The following is an 18884-nucleotide window of genomic DNA, read 5'->3' as shown; positions in this document are numbered from 1 at the left end:
GCAGGGAACAACAGGAAAAAAAAAGTGAAAACATAAAGGGAGCCAGAAGAGAGTCATGTAGGAATAGCACAGAATAAATTTGTTGAAGGCAAGGAGCTGATTTGTTGGCTACAGTGGGCTTTTAATAGTTCAAGTGTAATATATATAGTAGGTCTGTATTTAGCCTAACTCCTGCTATTCTTTGATCTTCCTGTCCCCAGCTGCAACTTTTGATGAATTGTTGCTTTTGCCCCCATATTTTCTCTCTCATCTTCTACTATTATGTCCTCTCTCAGCCTGGAATGGGACATGGTTCTTCAGCGTCAACCGCTCAAGTTTATTTTGGTCCTCGGGTGAAATCTGCCAGGTTGTGTACAGTTAATTCACGGTATAAACTGTGACAAACGGCAGGTTCTGTGATTTTTGGCGGGCTTGCTGCCAAAAAAACAAACAAACCTTATCGAAAATAAAATGCTGTTTTAAAAAAATGTTTCCTTTGTCTCTTGCAACTGCTCCCCATGGATGGATCCCCTTAGCAATCCAATTGCGGGCATCAGCTCCTCTCCAGGACTAGCAGCTTCTACCTATATGTTCCACCCATAATGGGATCACACTGAAGAAAAAGCTGAAGCTCATTCTTATGTTTCCACTCAGATTGATGATAAGCTAATGCATATGTACTACTCTTTACTCACTAGATTGGAACTGTACAGTAAAGCACATCTGGCTCCCATGTGCTGAGGAATGAATGTATTCAACATACGTCACTGTGCTGCTGTGACTACGCTGGCAGGACATTCAGCCTGGATTTCATGAGTAAATACTACAAGCCAAGGGTAAGATTGGTGGGCATGAATAGATGATTGAGCTAAATTCATCTGTGGTGTAATCCCAGTAAGTGTGATGGAGTTAAGAGGAATGAATTTTGGCTACAAATTCTGCATAAAAAATAGTCTATGAGTTCCTTGTTTTTCAGCATGTTTTCCCTGAACTTCCCAGTACCCATCCTCTGTATCTGTTCTGGTCTAACTTCTGGGTGACTAGAATTGTGCTTAGTATTACAGATGTGATCTGAATTAACACAGAAACAATTATAGTTTTTTTCTCTATTCAAAAGTAAAAGAACCATAAGGCCATACAGCTTTCTTTTGAATTGTTGCCATTAATCATGGAAGGATTGGCCTGAAACTTGCACTTGAAATTAATTGGAATCTGAGCCAAGGACATAATCACCATGGTTTCCATTATTTAAGTAGAAAATACTGTTTATGGAGATGGGAGTGGCTTCACTTTTACACAATTCATTTCCTATTTCACATCTTTCTAAACTTTACCTTAACAGAGCTTCATCTGCTTCAACATTGCAAAATTGATTTAAAGATTTATAAAAACAAAGCTAGAAGTAATTTCATAATCTCTAATGCTGAGAAAATAAAACTGCTCTGGCCAATAGTTTACACAATAAATAATCCATTTGCAAATCACCTACATTAAAATTATTACCTAATAATTAGACAATTGTTGAAAACATCTGGAAGTAAATTTAATACATTTATCAACAAAACACATATCAAAGTGGGCTGTTTCAATAGGAAATATATAAGGCTATAAAAGAAGGCAGTTTAGGAAACAGAAACCAAGAAGAATTATACATAGTATAATATATTTTTGACACTTTGTAGTATTTATTTTTTACCTTTATAAAGATGCTGCTAAAATACCTTCAACACTTTCATATTTACTATGAATGCACTGGTGTTTTTAATGAAGGCAGTAACATTAACTACTAGTCTAAGGAGCTGTTTAAGCATTTTATAAAAATCATACTGCCAAAATCCAAGTTTGTCCTAGGCAAATACAGTGATTATACAAATTACTTCATGAAGTAGAAAATAAGTCATTCTTTTACAAAGAGCAAAGACAACATAAATAATAATAATGCAAGAGTAGTAAAAGTCTTATTTTGCTTTAAAAACATCTATTTCATGCAACAATAAAATGTGAGACACTTCTTATTTTAAAAAACGATGTTTTAAAAAGTTGAAGAGAAATTTCTTTTCTGTGGCCATTCCTACCTGAAGAGGGATTCTCTTGATAACCAGATTTCATTCTGTTTCACAGTTTTCCAGGAGAAGAGCAGCAGGAGCAGCAGAGCGGAGAGGGTCATGGCAGTAACACCACATTTATTTAACCACGTACAGAGCTTTTTAAAACCATGAACAAAAAGGATACAGTACCCCATGCTGGAAAAGCAAACAGAGAGGGGAAAAGATTACAGGTTTTGTTTTAGAGTTTGTGTACAAGATTATATCAATATTCCATTCCACTTTATTTAGATTAACTTCATTTTTCAGGAAAACAAATTCGGACTAAACAGTCCCTTCTTTTTTCCCTTGAAATCAATTCACAACCAATGTGAGTTTATAAAAGCACTGTAAATAACACAGCCAGACGAATGTATGTGTATGCAGTAGGCAGACAAGGTTCCTTGGGTGAATTTGATATCTTTTATTAGACCAACCCAAATAGTTGTGTATGCAGTATACATTGTATTGTTATTATAATACTTAGGTAAGCAATCTGCTACATCATAATACTAGTAATACTTAGTAGTGATATAGTTGCTTACAGCTCTCTAATGAATTCTCTACACAGCTTCAGCAGTGTTATCATTCCTGTTTTACAGATCAGGAACCTGAGGCTAAGAAACTGAGCATCTTTTCCAAGTTCCCAGCAAGAGATATTCAGAGGCAGGATTAGAATTTAGGAGTTTTTAAGTCCTGCACAGAGAGTGTCCCTGTCTTACGTGTAGGGCAGTAATTCTCAAGCAGGGTGCCAGGGTACCCTGGGGTGCCACAGGAAGTGCAAGATTTTTAATTTTCCATATTCCAAGCCAAATTAGCCAAATCCATTCCAAATCCATGAGTCAGTCCAGAACCATAAGTGGTCCTACTACCAGCAAGATCTCTTCCACCACCATCTGGGGCTTCAGATGTTCCCAAAACCTTTGGCAGGCATCCTTCTTGCAGGCCCAAGCCTGGAAGCTTGGGATTCGGATGCCCCTGAGTTTCGCTTGCGCTTAGCCATAAGGCCCTAGGAGCAAGCTAGGGAGGAGTCTCCTATTTCTATAAAGTGGGCATAAAGCCAAGGTTAACTATGCATTACTTATGCAGGTACTATACCATGCCAGCAGAGTGATCTTCCCCGGGTGAGACTAGGAAGCCACCATGGTGATCATGGTATTTCCCCTGCCAGGCAAGCATAGGACTACGCTTGATCTAAGCTGATAAGAGGCTGAGGTAAGTGAGGAGTGAGGAGATAAACACAAAGGCAGGCTCAGGCTCTCCCTGCCTAGCCGCTCCCCTGCCTGCCTCCTCTGCAAGGTAGTAAGCACTGTAATAAATAAATTCGTTTTTTAGATGCTGCTTAATTCACAAAAAGTTATGGAGGGGGCTTCAAGTCTGATGAGGTATGCCTTAAGACTAAAAATACTGAGAACCACTGGTGTTCAGACTTTAAAGGTGTTGAGTTGATGCCATTACTGTTTTCAAAGCTTAAATAACATTGTGTGTGTACAATGTGCTTTACACCAAACAGCTCTGACATTAACTATCCCGTCATTTGTACTCAGGCTACATACTGGTAATACCCTACTCCTCAAGAATCAAACTAATGAGGAACAACGTAGTTCTCAACCTCTATAGTACCACAGCCTACCTCCAACCCCATACACAGCACCACAATCCGCCTACCCCTCAACACAACTATCTGCCACCCCACAGCAGGCTTCCATCCACCCCTCCCAACACAGAACCATAGAAAATTAGGGCTGGAAGGGACCTCAGGAGGTCATCTAGTCCAAACACCTGCTCAAAGCAGGACCATCCCCAACTAGACCACCCCAGGCAAGGCTTTGTCTAGCTGGGTCTTAAAACCTCCAAGGATGGAGATCCCACAACATCTCTAGGTAGACTTTTCCAGTGCTTTACTACTCTCCTTTCTGTAGTGGGGTGCCCAAAACTGGACACAGTACTCCAGATGTAGCCTCACCAGTGCTAAATAGAGGGGAACAATCACTTCCTTCAATCTGCTGGCAATATTCCTACTAATGCAGCCCAGTATACTTTAGCCTTCTTTGCAACAAGGACACACTATTAGCTCATATTCATTTATTATCCACTATAACCCCCAGGTCCTGTTTTGCAGAGCTGCTGCTTAGCCTGTCAGTCCCCAGCTTGTACTAGTGCATGGGATTGTTCCATCCTAAGTGCAGGACTTCACACGTTTCCTTCTTGAACCTCATGAGATTTCTTTTGGTCCAGTCCTCCAATTTGCTGAGGTCTCTCTGAATCCTAGCCCTACCCTCCAGTGTATCTACTACTCCCCGCAACTTGCTGTTATCTGCAAACTTGTCAAGGGTACAATCCATCCCATCTTCCAGGTCACTGATGAAAACATTGAATAAAACCGGATTCATGACTGACCCCTGGGGCACTCCACTTGATCCTGGCTGGCAGCTAGACATCGAGCCATTGACTACTACCATCTGAGCCAGTTTTCTATCCACCTTACAGACCATTCATCGAACCTATACTTCCTTAGCTTGCTTTCAAGAAAGTTGTGGAAGATCATATCAAAAGCCTTGCTAAAGTCAAGGGTGCAAGCTGTAGCCATGTTGGTCTAAGAACATAGGCAGACAAGATCCTTTGGGTGAATCTGATATCTTTTTAAAGCAGCCACTGGCTGCTTTACCACTCTATCCAGGAAGAGCACAGACCATCTGCAGATGCTTCCTCAGCCTGACAAAGGGTGTTTATGCCCAAAAGCTTGCTAAGAAGAATTTTTCCAACTATTTGATTTGGTCTAATAAAAGATATCAAATTTACCAATAGAACCTGTCTGCCTGTGTCCTTAGACCAACATGTCTACAACCTACACCCCTGAAACATGGAAGATATCACATTTTGCTATTTGGAAAGGAAAATACACAACATGAAAAAGAAAGAAAACTGAGTACTCCAGACTTTTTCTTCATCCTGTTACTAGGTTGCCTCCCATTTAGTAAGGGACCCACACGTTCCCTGATCTTCCTCTTATTGCTGACATACTTGTAGAAACCCTTCTCATTACCCTTCACCTCCCTTGTTAGCTGCATTCCAGTTGAGCTTTGGCCTTCCTGATTTCATCCCTGCATGCCCAAACAATACTTTTATACTCCTCCCTCATTGTTTGTCCAAGTTTCCACTCCTTATAAGCTTCCTTTTTGCGTTTTAACTCACTGAGGATTTCCCTGCTAAGCCAAGCTGGTCTTTTGCCATACTTACTAGTCTTCCAGTGTATCGGGATGGTAATCAGTCTTTCTGCAACATCATGCACAGCTTTATGATCTAGCTTTCTAGTCACTTTTTTTGTCAGGCATGCTGCAGACTCATCTAAGGTAGCTCTGCATGTGTTAGCTCCCAAAAAGAATCAGCTAAGCTGTAGCAGTGTGGTCCTGCACGTGAGCAAATTAACTTTCCAACTGAGCAAAGCTAATTAGTCCACTTAATGGCAATGCCATATGAATGGGGTTCTGCAGCTTTCATGCAGGTGCTGATCTATGTAGCATTAAGAATGTCTGTGGATTATCTCATCCTCTCCTGTCTCCTGGTAGCTGCCCAACTGCACCAGATCTGGTTCAGTGTTAAAAACCATTAGAGAAAGGTATTACTCATTTTCAATGCAGCTGGATCTGGGGGCAAGGCATATCTCTCTACGTTTGTACATCACCTAACAAAATCAGGTTCACCGTTGCTTAGTTTCATAGTAGATAGGGTCAGGAGGGACCTGAACAGATCATCTAGCCTGACCCCCTGCCACAGGCAAGAATGAATGCTGGGTTCACAAGACCCCAGACAGGAGATCATCCAACCTCCTCTTGAATTTGCCCAAGGTAGGGGCGAGGACCAGTTCCCTGGGAAGTTGTTCCAGATTTTGGCCACCCTAACTGTAAAATATTGCCTTCTGATCTCTAATTTAAACCTAGTCTCCATCAGCTTATTACCATTATTCCTTGTCACCCCAGGTGGTGCTGGGGAGAAAAGGGCTCTGCCTATTTGCTGTTGATCCCCTCAATGAGCTTGTAGGCAGCCACCAGGTCCCCCCTCAGCCTCCTCTTGATAAGGCTGAACAGGTTCAGGTTCTTCAGTCTCTCCTCGTAGCGCCTGTCCTGCTGCCCTCTCACCAAGTGGGTGGCCCTCCTCTGAACCCTCTCCAGGCTGGCCACATCCCTTTTGAAGTGCAGCACCCAGTACTGGATGCAGTACCCCAACTGCAGCCTGACCAAAGTCACAAAGAGGGGGAGTATCACTTCTCTGGACCAGCTTGAGATGCACCTTTGGATGCATGACAAGGTATGGCTGGCCTTACTGGCTGCGGTCTGGCATTGGCGGCTCATGTTTATCTTGGAGTCAGTAATGACTCCAAGATCCCTTTCTGCCTCTGTGCTTTCAAGAGGAGAACTCCCCAGCCTGTATGTATGCTGTGGATTCCTTCTCCCAAGGTGCAGCACCCTGCATTTGTCTACGTTGAACCCCATCCTTTTCTCATCTGCCCACTTTTGTAGTCTGTCTAAATCTAGTTGCAGCCTCTCCCTCCCTTCAAGTGTGTCCACCTCGCCCCACATTTTAGTGTCATCAGCAAACTTGGACAGCGTGCTTTCCACCCCCTCGTTCAAGTCGCTGATGAAGATGTTAAACAGTACAGGCCCGAGGACCGAGCCCTGGGGTACCCCACTGCTCACATCTTGCCATGTTGAGTACAACCCGTCCACCACTACTCTCTGGATGGGCCCCATTAGGGCCAATGGGTCCAGGCTTCTCAACCAGGGTGCCATGGCACTCAGGGCTTCCATGATAATCTTTCAAGGGTGCTGTGCGGTGCCACACAATGCTATCAGTGGGAGGCATACAAGCATAATTCACAAGATAAAAACAGAGATTTCAAATGGGAATCTGCCATTTAAGAATATTCTGACTTCTAGCCTGAGTTATCTGCAATAGAAGAATTGCTCTATTTTTCTGTAATCGAAAGGCAAGTAAAAACTAAGAGCTGACATTTTCTGAGAGAGACCTTGAAAAGGTTGAGAACCACTCCCCTAGGCACTATCATTATGACAGCCACAGGGCCTATATTGCTTAAATGTGCTAAGAGAGAGTTTATTGAAAAACAAGAGGAAACTGAAATGGATTTCATAATACCAGTAAATTAATTATAGTGTGGTTACAATGTAATTACAGTACAGATCTCATTTCTAGTGTATAATTCCTACTAATTCATATAATCAGAAGCCACACAACTCCCAAGTTACCTTGTACCATCCCTTTAATCTGATAATGAACACCTTTATTGTTTTAATTGTATTACTTTACCTACATGGCAACAATAAAGTAATAACTATGTGGTTATGTTTTCTGACGCATGCAAAAGCCTACAATACGAAGTATAAAAACATAGTTAAAATGAATACACTGAGTGGCTTTTAATTGCCTACCACTGCTATCTCATTGAATTACTTAGAATTTTCAGGTACATTTCCTCTGTATTTTTCTGATTCTATATAAGACTAGTAAGAAGTTCCCTCAAAGGCACGCTGTATTTTGAAGCAAACTGCTATTCAACGTCGAACTGATTTATGCGCTTAACTCTGCAACTAGAGTCTATTATGTAATATTTTTGAGCTAAAAAATGAAGATCTTTAATTGCTTTGTTAATGGCATTTTATGTGAAGTTTTAAAGACATTTTTCTATATACTTTAATGAACCTCTAAATGAAACAATATACAAAATCTCTAAATGTAACTACACAAATTAATATCAAGGCTGAAAGCGCATAATTTGAATTAATCCTAATCTACGCAGCTTCCTCAGGAAAGACGATGGAATGGACACTTCTGGAAATGTAGTTATAATCAATCCAAATGCAGTAAAACAAAAGCAGTTCCCAGAAGCTGCCACATCCTGAATTAAGTATATTTGCCTTGAAACAAAGGAAAACAACAGTTCAGAAAACTCTCCAGGCAGCACAGAGAAAATCTCCAGACATTCCTGTGGATTCTACCTAGAATTGCAAAAGGAGAAAGGGAAATTCCAAATTTCCATTGAGACTGTTTTGATGGGGGAAGGGACAACCCAAGTACATAATTTCCATATCAGATATGTCATCACAGGTGCAAGAAGACAGGTTGGTAAAGTCAACTGGAAATCAGAATGGGAAGTACAGATTTTTTAATGGTTTCCTATTATGTTTTGTTTCAATTTTCTATAGCTCTTTCCTCTTGAGATGCCAGGTGGCACCCTATCACTGCAAAGATGTCAAACATGAGTGTGATCTGCCATGAATCTCCCTGGATCAGCTCTGTCCCTGTGGGATTTAGACACACTCAAGAGCTCTTTGATTGTATTCCATTTTAGCAGGGCTTGAATGCCCACAGAGCTATATAGCAACAACTCTGTTTTCCAATTGCATCTGGATGCCACTCACATGTCTGTCCTTCTCTTTAGTAATTTGGCAGTGTTACTGAATGGAGCTTGAAGTGTTTCCCTCCTACCTCTTCAATTTAATCCCTTAATCACTGTTATGGGACCACGCTGCAGAATTAAGCATGTACATTTATAATTATACCACTTTGAAGTCTGGGGGTGGGGGAGGATTTATTCTGGCTCAACTGAATCCCCTGCAACTGTTTCATCTGCCCTTTCCGACCCCCTAGCAAGGACAAGCTAAACCAGAACATCTTATGCCTGAATTAAATAGGGTTAAGTTACCATTTTTTAGCTTAATTTATTCCAGGATAGGAGCATAAGAAAACTATTATAACAGATGTACTGACACACAGTCATGAGTGGTAAGATCCCCCTCTTCCTTTTAAAACAGTATAATTGTTCATTTATCCACATCCTGAATTCCCAGTTGGGCTACACCAAAAAAACCCAGGCCAATTCACTCTGCTTGAGCTTGTAATATGGGTGGTCCCCTATTTGTATAAATAATGTTTATACATGACAAGTCCCACCAACATGACAGTAGATTTGTCCACACAATGAGTACTGGGGGGAGTCAGCCATAATATTTATTCAAGTTTACCCTGATCCTGCAAATATTTATGTCTGTTTTTAACTTCTTAAATTTGGCTTCATTCACACCACTACTATGTTTAAAGTATAGCCTCTAAACATTCACCTACTGCAATAAATTGAAAACTTGTCAAAAATAGCCTTTTTAAAAATTAAATTTTGTTTCAGTAGGGAAAAACAATACAAAAAGAGCTCACATAATAGAAATAACTTAACTGTGAAAATGGAGTTCATATTGCCCCATTTTTTAAAATTGGAAGTTTTCCACCAAGTATAAGCATTGGACTAGCTCTATGCAACTACTGCAAAACAGCTAAAAATGAGTTATGCATCTGGCATTTCTTTCATGTCAGCATTCAATTCTCCTACTGGCACAATTTTATTTTGCCATAAGGATACTTTCAGGATGCATCTGAACATTTATTTTTTGTTTACTATGCCTGTATTTTCGTTGCACTGTTTCTTACTTTTTATGTTGCTTTTTCTAAAAAACTGTTTGCAATAAATTACTCACAACAAGACATTTTCAGTTACAAATAGCTGGTGCTTCCATTGAGTCAAGCTATTCAGTCTTTATGGATACTGAATATCATTATAAAGTCTCCAAAAAGTTAATCTCAGTAATCAAGTCCTTCCCGACTCTCCAAAGGTGGCAGTTTCTACCACAGATACTGGCTTTCAACAATTTAGTTTTTCTAGTGGAATTCTCAGGGAGTTCCTTACTTTTTGAAGTTCTAGGCAAACACATTCTCCAAACATTGTAGATGTTCCCAGCTAATAAAAAGCAAGAACACCTAAGGTGTATCTACATGTTGCCATATGGCAATGTTGCTACAGTGCTGTGCTTTAGTACTTTCTTTTGGTAGCACGAAAGCACAGTGTAGTATGGGAGGTTACTGAGCCTTGCATGCGGCGCATGGTTAGATTTCATTACTGTTGCCATAACAAAGTGCTATACCAAGGGAGTGTGCTGCTATGGTGATATAGCTGGCAATCATGTGTAGATCCACCTGATCCAGATGTGCCCCTAGAAGCATTTATATAGTTGATATTTACACATGCCAACTCCTGTGATCTATCTGATTATTAGAACTCATTAAACAAACAAATCAAATTAACAAATTATGCATACTCATCCAGTGTATCAAAAGAGAAGCTTGTATAACACTTGTATAATACTTCCTTGGCCAACTTTCATAGATTTCATAGACATTAGGGCTGGAAGGGACCTCGGAAGATCATCGAGTCCAGCCCCCCGCCCAAAGGGCAGGAAGTCAGCTGGGGTCACAGGATCCCAGCAAGATGAGCATCCAGTTTCATCTTGAAGGTGTTCAATGAAGGCGCTTGAACAACCTCCGGTGGCAGGCTGTTCCAGACCTTGGGGGCTTGACAGTAAAGAAATTCTTCCTTATGTCCAGCCTGAAACGATCTTGTAGTAGTTTGTGACCATTCGACCTCGTCATCCCTTGGGGCGCTCTGGTGAACAAACGTTCCCCCAGATACTGGTGGTCACCCCTGATAAACTTATAGGTGGCCATCAGATCACCCCTGAGCCTGCGCTTTTCCAGGCTAAAGAGCCCCAGGGCTCTCAGCCTGTCATCGTAGGGTCTACTTCCCTGACCTCTGATCATGCGCATGGCTCTTCTCTGGACTCTCTCAAGCTTCTCCACATCCTTTTTGAATTGTGGAGCCCAAAACTGGATGCAGTGCTCCAGCTGCAGCCTCACTAAGGCCAAGTACAGGGGGAGAATGACATCCCAGGATTTGCTTGAGAAGCATCTATGGATGCAAGCCAGCATTTTGGTCGCTTTACTAGCCGCAGCATTGCACTGCAGGCTCATGTTCATCTTGTGGTCAATGATGACCCCCAAGTCTCTTTCTTCCATAGTGCTAGCCAACATAGCACTGCCGAGCCTATAAGGATGCTGCGGGTTTTTTTTTCCCCAAGGTGGAGAACCTTGCATTTATCGGCGTTGAACACCATCAGATTCTCGTCCGCCCACTTGCTGAGCCTGTCCAGGTCAGCCTGGATCATCCGCCTGTCTTCTGGTGTGGATGCTTTGCCCCAAAGTTTGGTGTCATCGGCGAACTTGGCCAGTCCGCTTCTGACTCCAGTGTCCACATCATTAATGAAGATGTTGAACAGTATGGGTCCAAGGACAGAGCCCTGGGGGACCCCACTGGTCACAGGACACCACGATGAGTGACTTCCATCAATTACTACCCTCTGGGTCCGACCCTGGAGCCAATTTTCCAGCCAGTGGATCGTGGACGACCCAAGGTGACAATTGGCCAGTGTCTCCAAGAGACGATCATGGGACACCAGATCGAAGGCTTTTTTGAAGTCAAGATATATGACATCAATCTCATCTCCCTTGTCCAGGTGATAGGTCACCTGGTCGTAGAAGGAAATGAGATTGGTCAAGCAAGACCTACCCGCAACAAACCCGTGCTGGCTATCCCTTAAGATGTTGGTGTCGGCCAGTCCATTAAGGATGGCCTCCTTAATAAACTTTTCTAAGATCTTCCCTGGGATAGAAGTCAGGCTGATAGGCCTATAGTTAGCCGGATCCACTTTCCTCCCTTTCTTGAAGATAGGCACCACATTGGCCTTCTTCCAGTCTTTGGGCACTACACCAGAGCACCAAGAGTTTTCAAAGATCCGTGCTAGAGGCTGGGCTATGATGCTCGCCAGCTCCTTGAGTACCCTGGGGTGAAGATTGTCAGGGCCGGCTGACTTGAAGGTATCCAGCTTCTCAAGATGTTCCTTCATGAAGTCAGCATTAATGGAGGGCAGGGGATCACCCTCACCCGGACTTCCTGGCCCTGTAGCGGGCATGGGCGTCCCATGGGGCTGATGAAAGACCGACGCAAAGTACCTATTTAATAGGTTGGCTTTTTCCTGGGCGTCAGTTGTCAGTTGCCCCAACTGGTTCAGCAGGGGTCCAATGTTGCCCCTGCTTTTCCTCCAGCTCCCCACATATCTGAAAAAGGACTTATTGTCCTCGATGCTCAAAGCTAGCTGGAGTTCAGTTGCAGCCTTGGCTTTCCTGGTCAGCTCCCTACAGGACCGGACCAGTGCAGAATAATCCTCCTTGGAGGTGACTCCCATCCTCCATCCTTTGTAGGCCTTTCTTTTTAGCCTCAGGAGGTCTGCTAGGTCCCTGGACAGCCAGGGGGGCTGCTGTGCCCTCTTGCTGCCTTTCCTCCGAGATGGAATAGACTTAGTTTGTGCATTGAGGATCGCTCCCTTGAGGAGCAACCACTCTTCTTGAACTCCCCTCTCCCTGTGGTCACAGTCCCTTAGGGCCTCACTGACAAGCCTCCTGAGCTTGTCAAAGTCGGCTTTCCTGAAGTCAAGGACTTCCGTGTTGCTGACTGACTTGCCAGCTTTTTAAAACTTACACACCTCAACCTATTCATTTGTTTCACCAGTAATGTCTTGCCTTAAACTAGATTGAAAGCTGTTAGCACAGGAGTTGATTTTTACTATGATTGTACACTGCCAGCACAATGCACATCCCAGGCTGGGTTGTGGCTTCTATGCTATACTGCAATGGAAACATGCACTGATAAGGTCAGTAGTCCTGGACTGAATGTTTCCTGTCATGCATTTTAGGTCAGTGTAACCCATGGAGTACAGAGTGGAAATTTGGCACTTAGTGGGGGGAAAAGGAAAAATTTTTTCTTGCTGTTTTTTCCCCTCTTAATTTATGGGAGTTGTTTGAAGCAGCTCAGAGGTTTGGAATGTTAGAAGCAGGCCAAGCAACAATGAACTAATAAAGCATCTAACGTTGAAGCTTTTGAAGCATTTAAAGCTGAAGCATCTCAAGTTGTCTGATGATTGTAACTTATCAAGGAGCTCTAATTCATTAGGGACAGAAGTTACACATAAACCAGTTTAAGTGATCAGAAACTGGTTTAAACCTGTAACAGAACAGAAGTTCAGTGCACATAAACCACTTTCAAAATGGCCAAAACCAGTTGAAGATAAACCTGGTTGAATGCAGTATTATTAACCGATTTAGGTCAAACTGGTTTATGGAACTTCTGTCCCAGTGTTGGCTACAAATGTCCAACTCGGGATCCTTAAAATTCTAGTTTATTAGGCAGACTGAAACACTGTAATGAGTTAAATCATAAACCTGGGGGCTGGTCCCCACAAACACACACATGCACAAACACACACACAGTAGCAGGCTACAGAGTCAGGTATACCTATCCTACAAGCGCTAGAGTCTGTCGTTGAGGCTTCTTGCAGCGTGGTGTTACCTTCCAGAAGGGGGTCGCCGGCTGGTCCTTCTGGCTGGACAGGTCTGGTCGAGTTGGAGATCAAGAGGGCGCCACTGAGGGTCACTTTTCACTGCCTTTTATCTGTCCTTGGCAGACTTTGGTGACTCCCCAGTTTTCATGTTTGCCCAATCCAGGGGTTATTGACCCTCGTGGGACTTCCCCCCCCTCGGTGGTTACTGGACGGCATCTGTCAGCCCCAGGAGTCATCCGCATGTACGTGCAGGTTTGGGAGTCCGTTGATGAATTTAGAATAGGGCTCTGGGAGTGGTCAATCTGGAGATATTCAGCCCAAAAGTTGGTCTCTGGCGTTGATTAACTCAGGCCAGGGCTTCTAGCCCTTGATCAGTGACGTTTAGAGATTTCCCGGTTGTTACATTGTCTTCTATTGAGTTCTTCCATTGGTTGATCTGCAGCTTCCAGGTGATAATTGCTGTCTGCTGCTACTGTGTTACACATTCAATCACTGATTCACTTGCTCTTTCAGGGGCCAGCCTGATACAAGGAAGGGCAGTTTGATTCCTGCCCTTGTTAACATTGTTACAATGTATAATTTACTAAAACACATTTAGTTGAAAGTTGAAAGGTGAGGAGTATAAAATATAAGCTACAAATGCCATGGCACACAAACAGATAAAAATACCAAAATACAAGGGGAGATACAAAATGCACACATACAGATTTTAAAACACAATTCCTTATCTTAAAGTGAAAGAGAGAGGAAGGAAGAAAAGGTAGAAAAAGAGAAACATATCCAAAGAGGGGAGAGCAAATGCAGGCAAGAGGAAAAGGGGGGCTTTTTGCTACACCAGATCCCTTCCTGGTTCAAGTAAACTTACAGTCCCCCAGCATCCCAGGATGCTTTGCAGCCCTGGGCTATGCTGTCTGCTCCTGCAGAGCAGGGATTGCCTCACTCCTCTGCTCCTCAGCCTGCTTTCTGTCAGCCTCCATCAGCCCACAGGGGCAGGGGACAGAAGAGGAGGGGGGCAGGGGAACAGACCCCTAGACCCTGCCTTGCCAGGGTCTACAAAGCACATGGTGGGGGGGAGGCCCTGTGGTAGGGGCTTGTCCACCCTCAGCAGTCCTCCTCCCTCCCCTTTCCCAGCTGCTGATTGCTTCAGCCACTACCACAGGAGGGAGGGAGAAGAAGTCCTCGGGTGCTTGCCCATACAGCCCAGCACGGGGGCACCAAGGAGCCCCTGCCTTGGGAGGCTTCCCCCCACCCCAGCCCAGGGTCCCCCAGCCTAGGGCAGCCCCCAGGGAGCAAAGGGGAATTCTGCCTTAGCTGCTTTGGGTCTCAGAGATAGCTCTGGGCAGCCTTAGGGAGTGGAGGGAAATTCTCTTGCTCCTCCACAGCCGGTTTTGCCTGAGCTGCTGCGAGTCTGAGGCAAAACATTTTGCAAGGGAGTGGAAGAATTTTCTTCCATGCCCTGAGGCTGCCCCAGGTTATCCCTAAGACTTGCAGCAGCTAAGGCAAGCAGTAGGGGTGTACAAAGCAGGCCGTATTCAATTCGGATTTGGATTTAGATTCAGCCTGATCCGGGCAACAGTGATTCAATTTGTTGATTCAGATCACTGTCCCAATTTGATTCAGCCAAATCCGAATCTGAAGATTTGATGCTGATTTGGGGAATCAGCAATTCGTCCATAGACACAGCTTTAAAAGTTTTTTCTACATACCTCGAGGTACCAGGCATGGCTCATGAACACTGAGATGGTGGGGTGGTTGAAGCATCCCACAAGAGGGGGGGGGGGAGGGGTCCGCGTGCTCGGCAGCAGACCCTGCCCCCTGCACCCTTCTGGCTCAGCAATTGGCTGCAGGAGGACCCCAGGTGTTGCCTCAGACCCAGGAAACACCAGTCTCTGAGCTGGGGGGGGGACCCCCATGCACTCTGCAGCGGACCCAGAAGTGCTTATGGTCCTCTTCCAGGTCTGCCGCCAAGCACGTTGGGGACCCCCTCTGCGCTCTCATGGGACGCTCCATCTGCCCCACCATCTCAGCGCTCATGAGCCACCTGGTACCTTGAAGTATGCAGAAAAAACATTTAAAGCTGTGTCTATGTCCAAATCATGGAATCTCTCCGAATTGACTCGGAGGGTTCTGATTCGATTCATAGAGATTAAAGGGTCTCCTGTTTTGATTCGGATTTGGAGATTCAGCCGCTGGATCAGGCTGAATCTCCACTGAATCAAATCAGTGACCAAAACTTCATACAGCCCTAGCAAGCAGCCCTGGAGTTCAGGAGGGGAAATATTCCCTTCAGCTACCTGGGGTACTCTGAGCTAGGGTGGGGGCTCCCTGTGCTGGGCTGCACTGGCAGGCACCTAGCCAGAAGGACTTCTCATTCCCTCCTAGGGCCATGGCTGAAGCAATCAGTGCTGGGAAGAAGAGGATTCCCCTCAACTCCCCAGGGCTACCTGGGCTGAGGAACCCAGGCTGGGGGAAAACTCTTGAGAGGGAGGCTACCTACAGGTGTGCCAGCAACTGGACAGGGGGCTCCTCAACCCCCTGGGAGCATGTACTAGGGAGAAAATTGGGGACACTTGGCTGGGCTGGCAAGGCTGGGAGGTATGCTCTTGCACCCCCCAACCTACTGGTCCGGGTCAGTGTAGGCCTCCCCTGGCTTTCCCAAATGACTTAACTGATTTAGGTCAAACTGATTTATGGAACTTCTGTCCCAGATCCCTTCCTGGTTCAAGTTAATTTACAGCCCCCCGGCATCAAATGAAAACTGATCATCAGTTCAGCTGGTTATCAGTTCAACCTACGCAGCTTAAAGGAAGCTGCCTAGATTGAACTGATTCTACCTGAGGCTTTTTGATTGTCTGTGGTTAGCCTATGGATCATGCACTCACACAGAGAAAGAAAAGGAAAAATATTCTAACTCAGATACCCACTGAAAAAAATCAGCAAGACTTGGGCTCTTATGTCATAGAAGTGCCTTTGGGAAAGCTACCCTTGGAATCCGTGGTATAACAGATATTAAGCACACAAATACCTGTTAACTTCAGATGGGGTGAGGGTGCTCAGGACCTCTGTATGAAACCTGACTGCTCAGACTGACTACATTCCTATTTAAACATCTGGCCCATTATGCTCAAACCAGAATACAATCTCGTGTTACTCTCAATCTCTCTCGTGTACTGCAGGGGAATTCTGCTTTAATTCCTGGCACGAGTTGGAGGCCAGCTATCAGAGAGAGTAAGTGAGGGACTCCCTGTCCTCTTCCCTCCCCACTCCAAATGGGCAGAGGTCAATATTTCATCTTAACATTAGCTGCCTGAGAAATATTTTTTCCTCACAAAAATTTGAGGGAAAAATTAATATTTCCCCAAAAAGTCTTTTTTTAAAGACATTTTCCATCAAAAAAGCATTTGACAGGACACTTTAACTGGTTACTATAACTAATATATTTTTAGACATTTTGGGGGTGGAGGTTGTTTATTTAGCACCCTAATTATTTTGGCTAGATTTTGTATTTATCGCAATGTATTTATTTTATCCCAATCTTTGTTCTGGCCCTACCCACTGAGTGAATCAGTGGTTTTACCAAAATGCTATTTAACCAAATGTGCCAGCTGTTTTTAAGTTATTTTTTCAACAAATTATTTAAAGAAAACAGGTTTTGTTTTCTCTTTGGGACAAGATACACTCTGCTGCTGTAACAGAACAGAACACATACCATTTCCAAATGACAGGCCCTCACAATCTGGCACACAGAATAAAACATGAAGGGGCAATGAAAGTAAAATAGCAACACAATTAAACATTTAACTAGTTCTTCCATGATGTCACAATGAAAAAAAATTATTATAGGAGAACCAGAAGCTACAAAAATTCTTCAACCCCACGGGAAGCATATACACATGAGCTTCCTATTTGGCACACGCACCAACATGCTGACAGTTTCATGACTCCTGGGGTTTTGGCCTCCTGCTACATAAAATGGTATCTTAGGAATGTCCCGAATTATAATGAAGTCAAGGCTATACTTAGTAGGCAAACTTTGTGCACCATTTACATGCATTTCTTGGCACAGTGCACTCAGTGGGTTGTGGGATGACAGATTTTCATCTATAATTTCTGTAATTTGTTAACACCATTTCTCTTGTGAGCAAGTGCACTGAAGTGAGGCACAAACAAGATGGGAATGAGGTGACATAAAGACCATGACTCCCATAGGGTAACACAAATTGCAAGGTTTAAATAAGAAGCAAAGAGCAGACATCTAATACTGGCAGCATACTTGTTTACTATTTAGTAATTATATCAAACAACTCCATTTTTTCTTTACCTACTGTGTCTAATTTCAGAAACTCCTGCTGTTGACAACGTTCTAAATGTAATCTATCTAGTTGTGTGTCACACTGCACCTACTTTTCATTTTTAAAAAAGGGGGAATGCTTTTGTTGCAGTTTGGGAAATTGGGAATGCTTTTATTACAGTTTCTTGATTATGTTGCCTCCTTATAGGCAGCCTGTAGTTATTGCCTCCTGCTCCCCACTTTGCCCTCCCCCCCAGGATTCTCATTCCATTCTGTACTCGCCTCCGTTCGACTAGGAGTTCGTGCGCCGCTTTCGCCCGGACTCGAGATCTTGCACCCCCGAGCTTCGTTGGTACGCCCCAGGGTTTACCCCGGCTGGTATTAAGGGGGACCCCAGAACTCTCCTGCCACGACTTTGATGACTCTCTCAGTGGGGGGTCTTCCCTTGGGGTATCCCCTGGTGCCAGAACGCCTCTTCGCGGGTACTCTCGGGGCTCCGTCCTCCCCTACACCCCGGCCATACGCCACCCCAGGTCTTCCTGTCCTGGCCTCTAACCCGTCCTCGTCTCGTCCTCTCTCGGCTCAGTCACCCTAGCCACTACTGGCGGTCTTCGGACCGGGTATGCCCCTCCCAGTGGGGGGTGCTGCCCTGATCCCTCCTTCCTTGGTATGCAGACGTCTTCTCTGCTTCCCCAATAGTCCCGGCCGCAGTTACCCGCGCCGCCAGCTCCGTAATACAGGCTACAGCTGGCCCCACTCTCGGGATAGCTGTTACGCCTCCTGCTGCCTCAGGTGTCGGGTTCCCCGCTGGCTGCTGCCCCACCTCTGGGGCTGACTTCTCCCCTTGTCTCCTCACTCCTGGGTGCTCCGTTGCGCTGCTCGCAGGCTGCTCCGCCTCTACCCGGCGGCGTCCCGCACTCTGCGGGTGGCGGCTGATCCCCTGCTCGCTGGGGCTCCGCGCTCCAGCTCTCTCCCTTCAGCCGCCCCGCTGCTTCGGCGGGGCCGCCTTTTGTTCCTCCCAGCCGGCGTGCCCCGCCCCCGCCACTCAGCCGCAGCTGGATAAACGCCCGGCTGATGACCCGCGCCGGCTCCTCCGGCCCTGCAGGAGGTAAGCAGACCCCTTGGCCACCGCGGGGGTCTCCCAGTGCCCCCGCTCCCCTGGGACACAACCCCCCCCTCAAGATGCCTTGGGGCGTTCCTATTTTACCTTTCCGGGGTACACCAGAGCCGTTGTCT

At 44.8% G+C, this 18884-nt stretch overlaps 1 protein-coding gene across 5 annotated transcripts in view; it reads right to left on the bottom strand.

The window, feature by feature from the left end:
* TMTC1 (transmembrane O-mannosyltransferase targeting cadherins 1) overlaps positions 1-18884 on the bottom strand; it is a 261037-nt gene that overhangs the window by 82907 nt on the left and 159246 nt on the right. For all 5 annotated transcript variants that reach the window (XM_059726488.1, XM_014609054.3, XM_059726487.1 and 2 more), the window contains one exon: positions 2055-2222. In XM_059726488.1, the coding sequence (XP_059582471.1) occupies positions 2055-2222 (168 nt within the window). The remainder of the gene's footprint in view (positions 1-2054; positions 2223-18884) is intronic.

The sequence above is a fragment of the Alligator mississippiensis genome, chromosome 4, assembly GCF_030867095.1.
Source record: "Alligator mississippiensis isolate rAllMis1 chromosome 4, rAllMis1, whole genome shotgun sequence".
In the NCBI taxonomy this organism is placed as follows: domain Eukaryota; kingdom Metazoa; phylum Chordata; order Crocodylia; family Alligatoridae; genus Alligator; species Alligator mississippiensis.
Note: the sequence above shows the minus strand (reverse complement) of the source record. Positions and strands in the feature narration are given on the sequence as shown.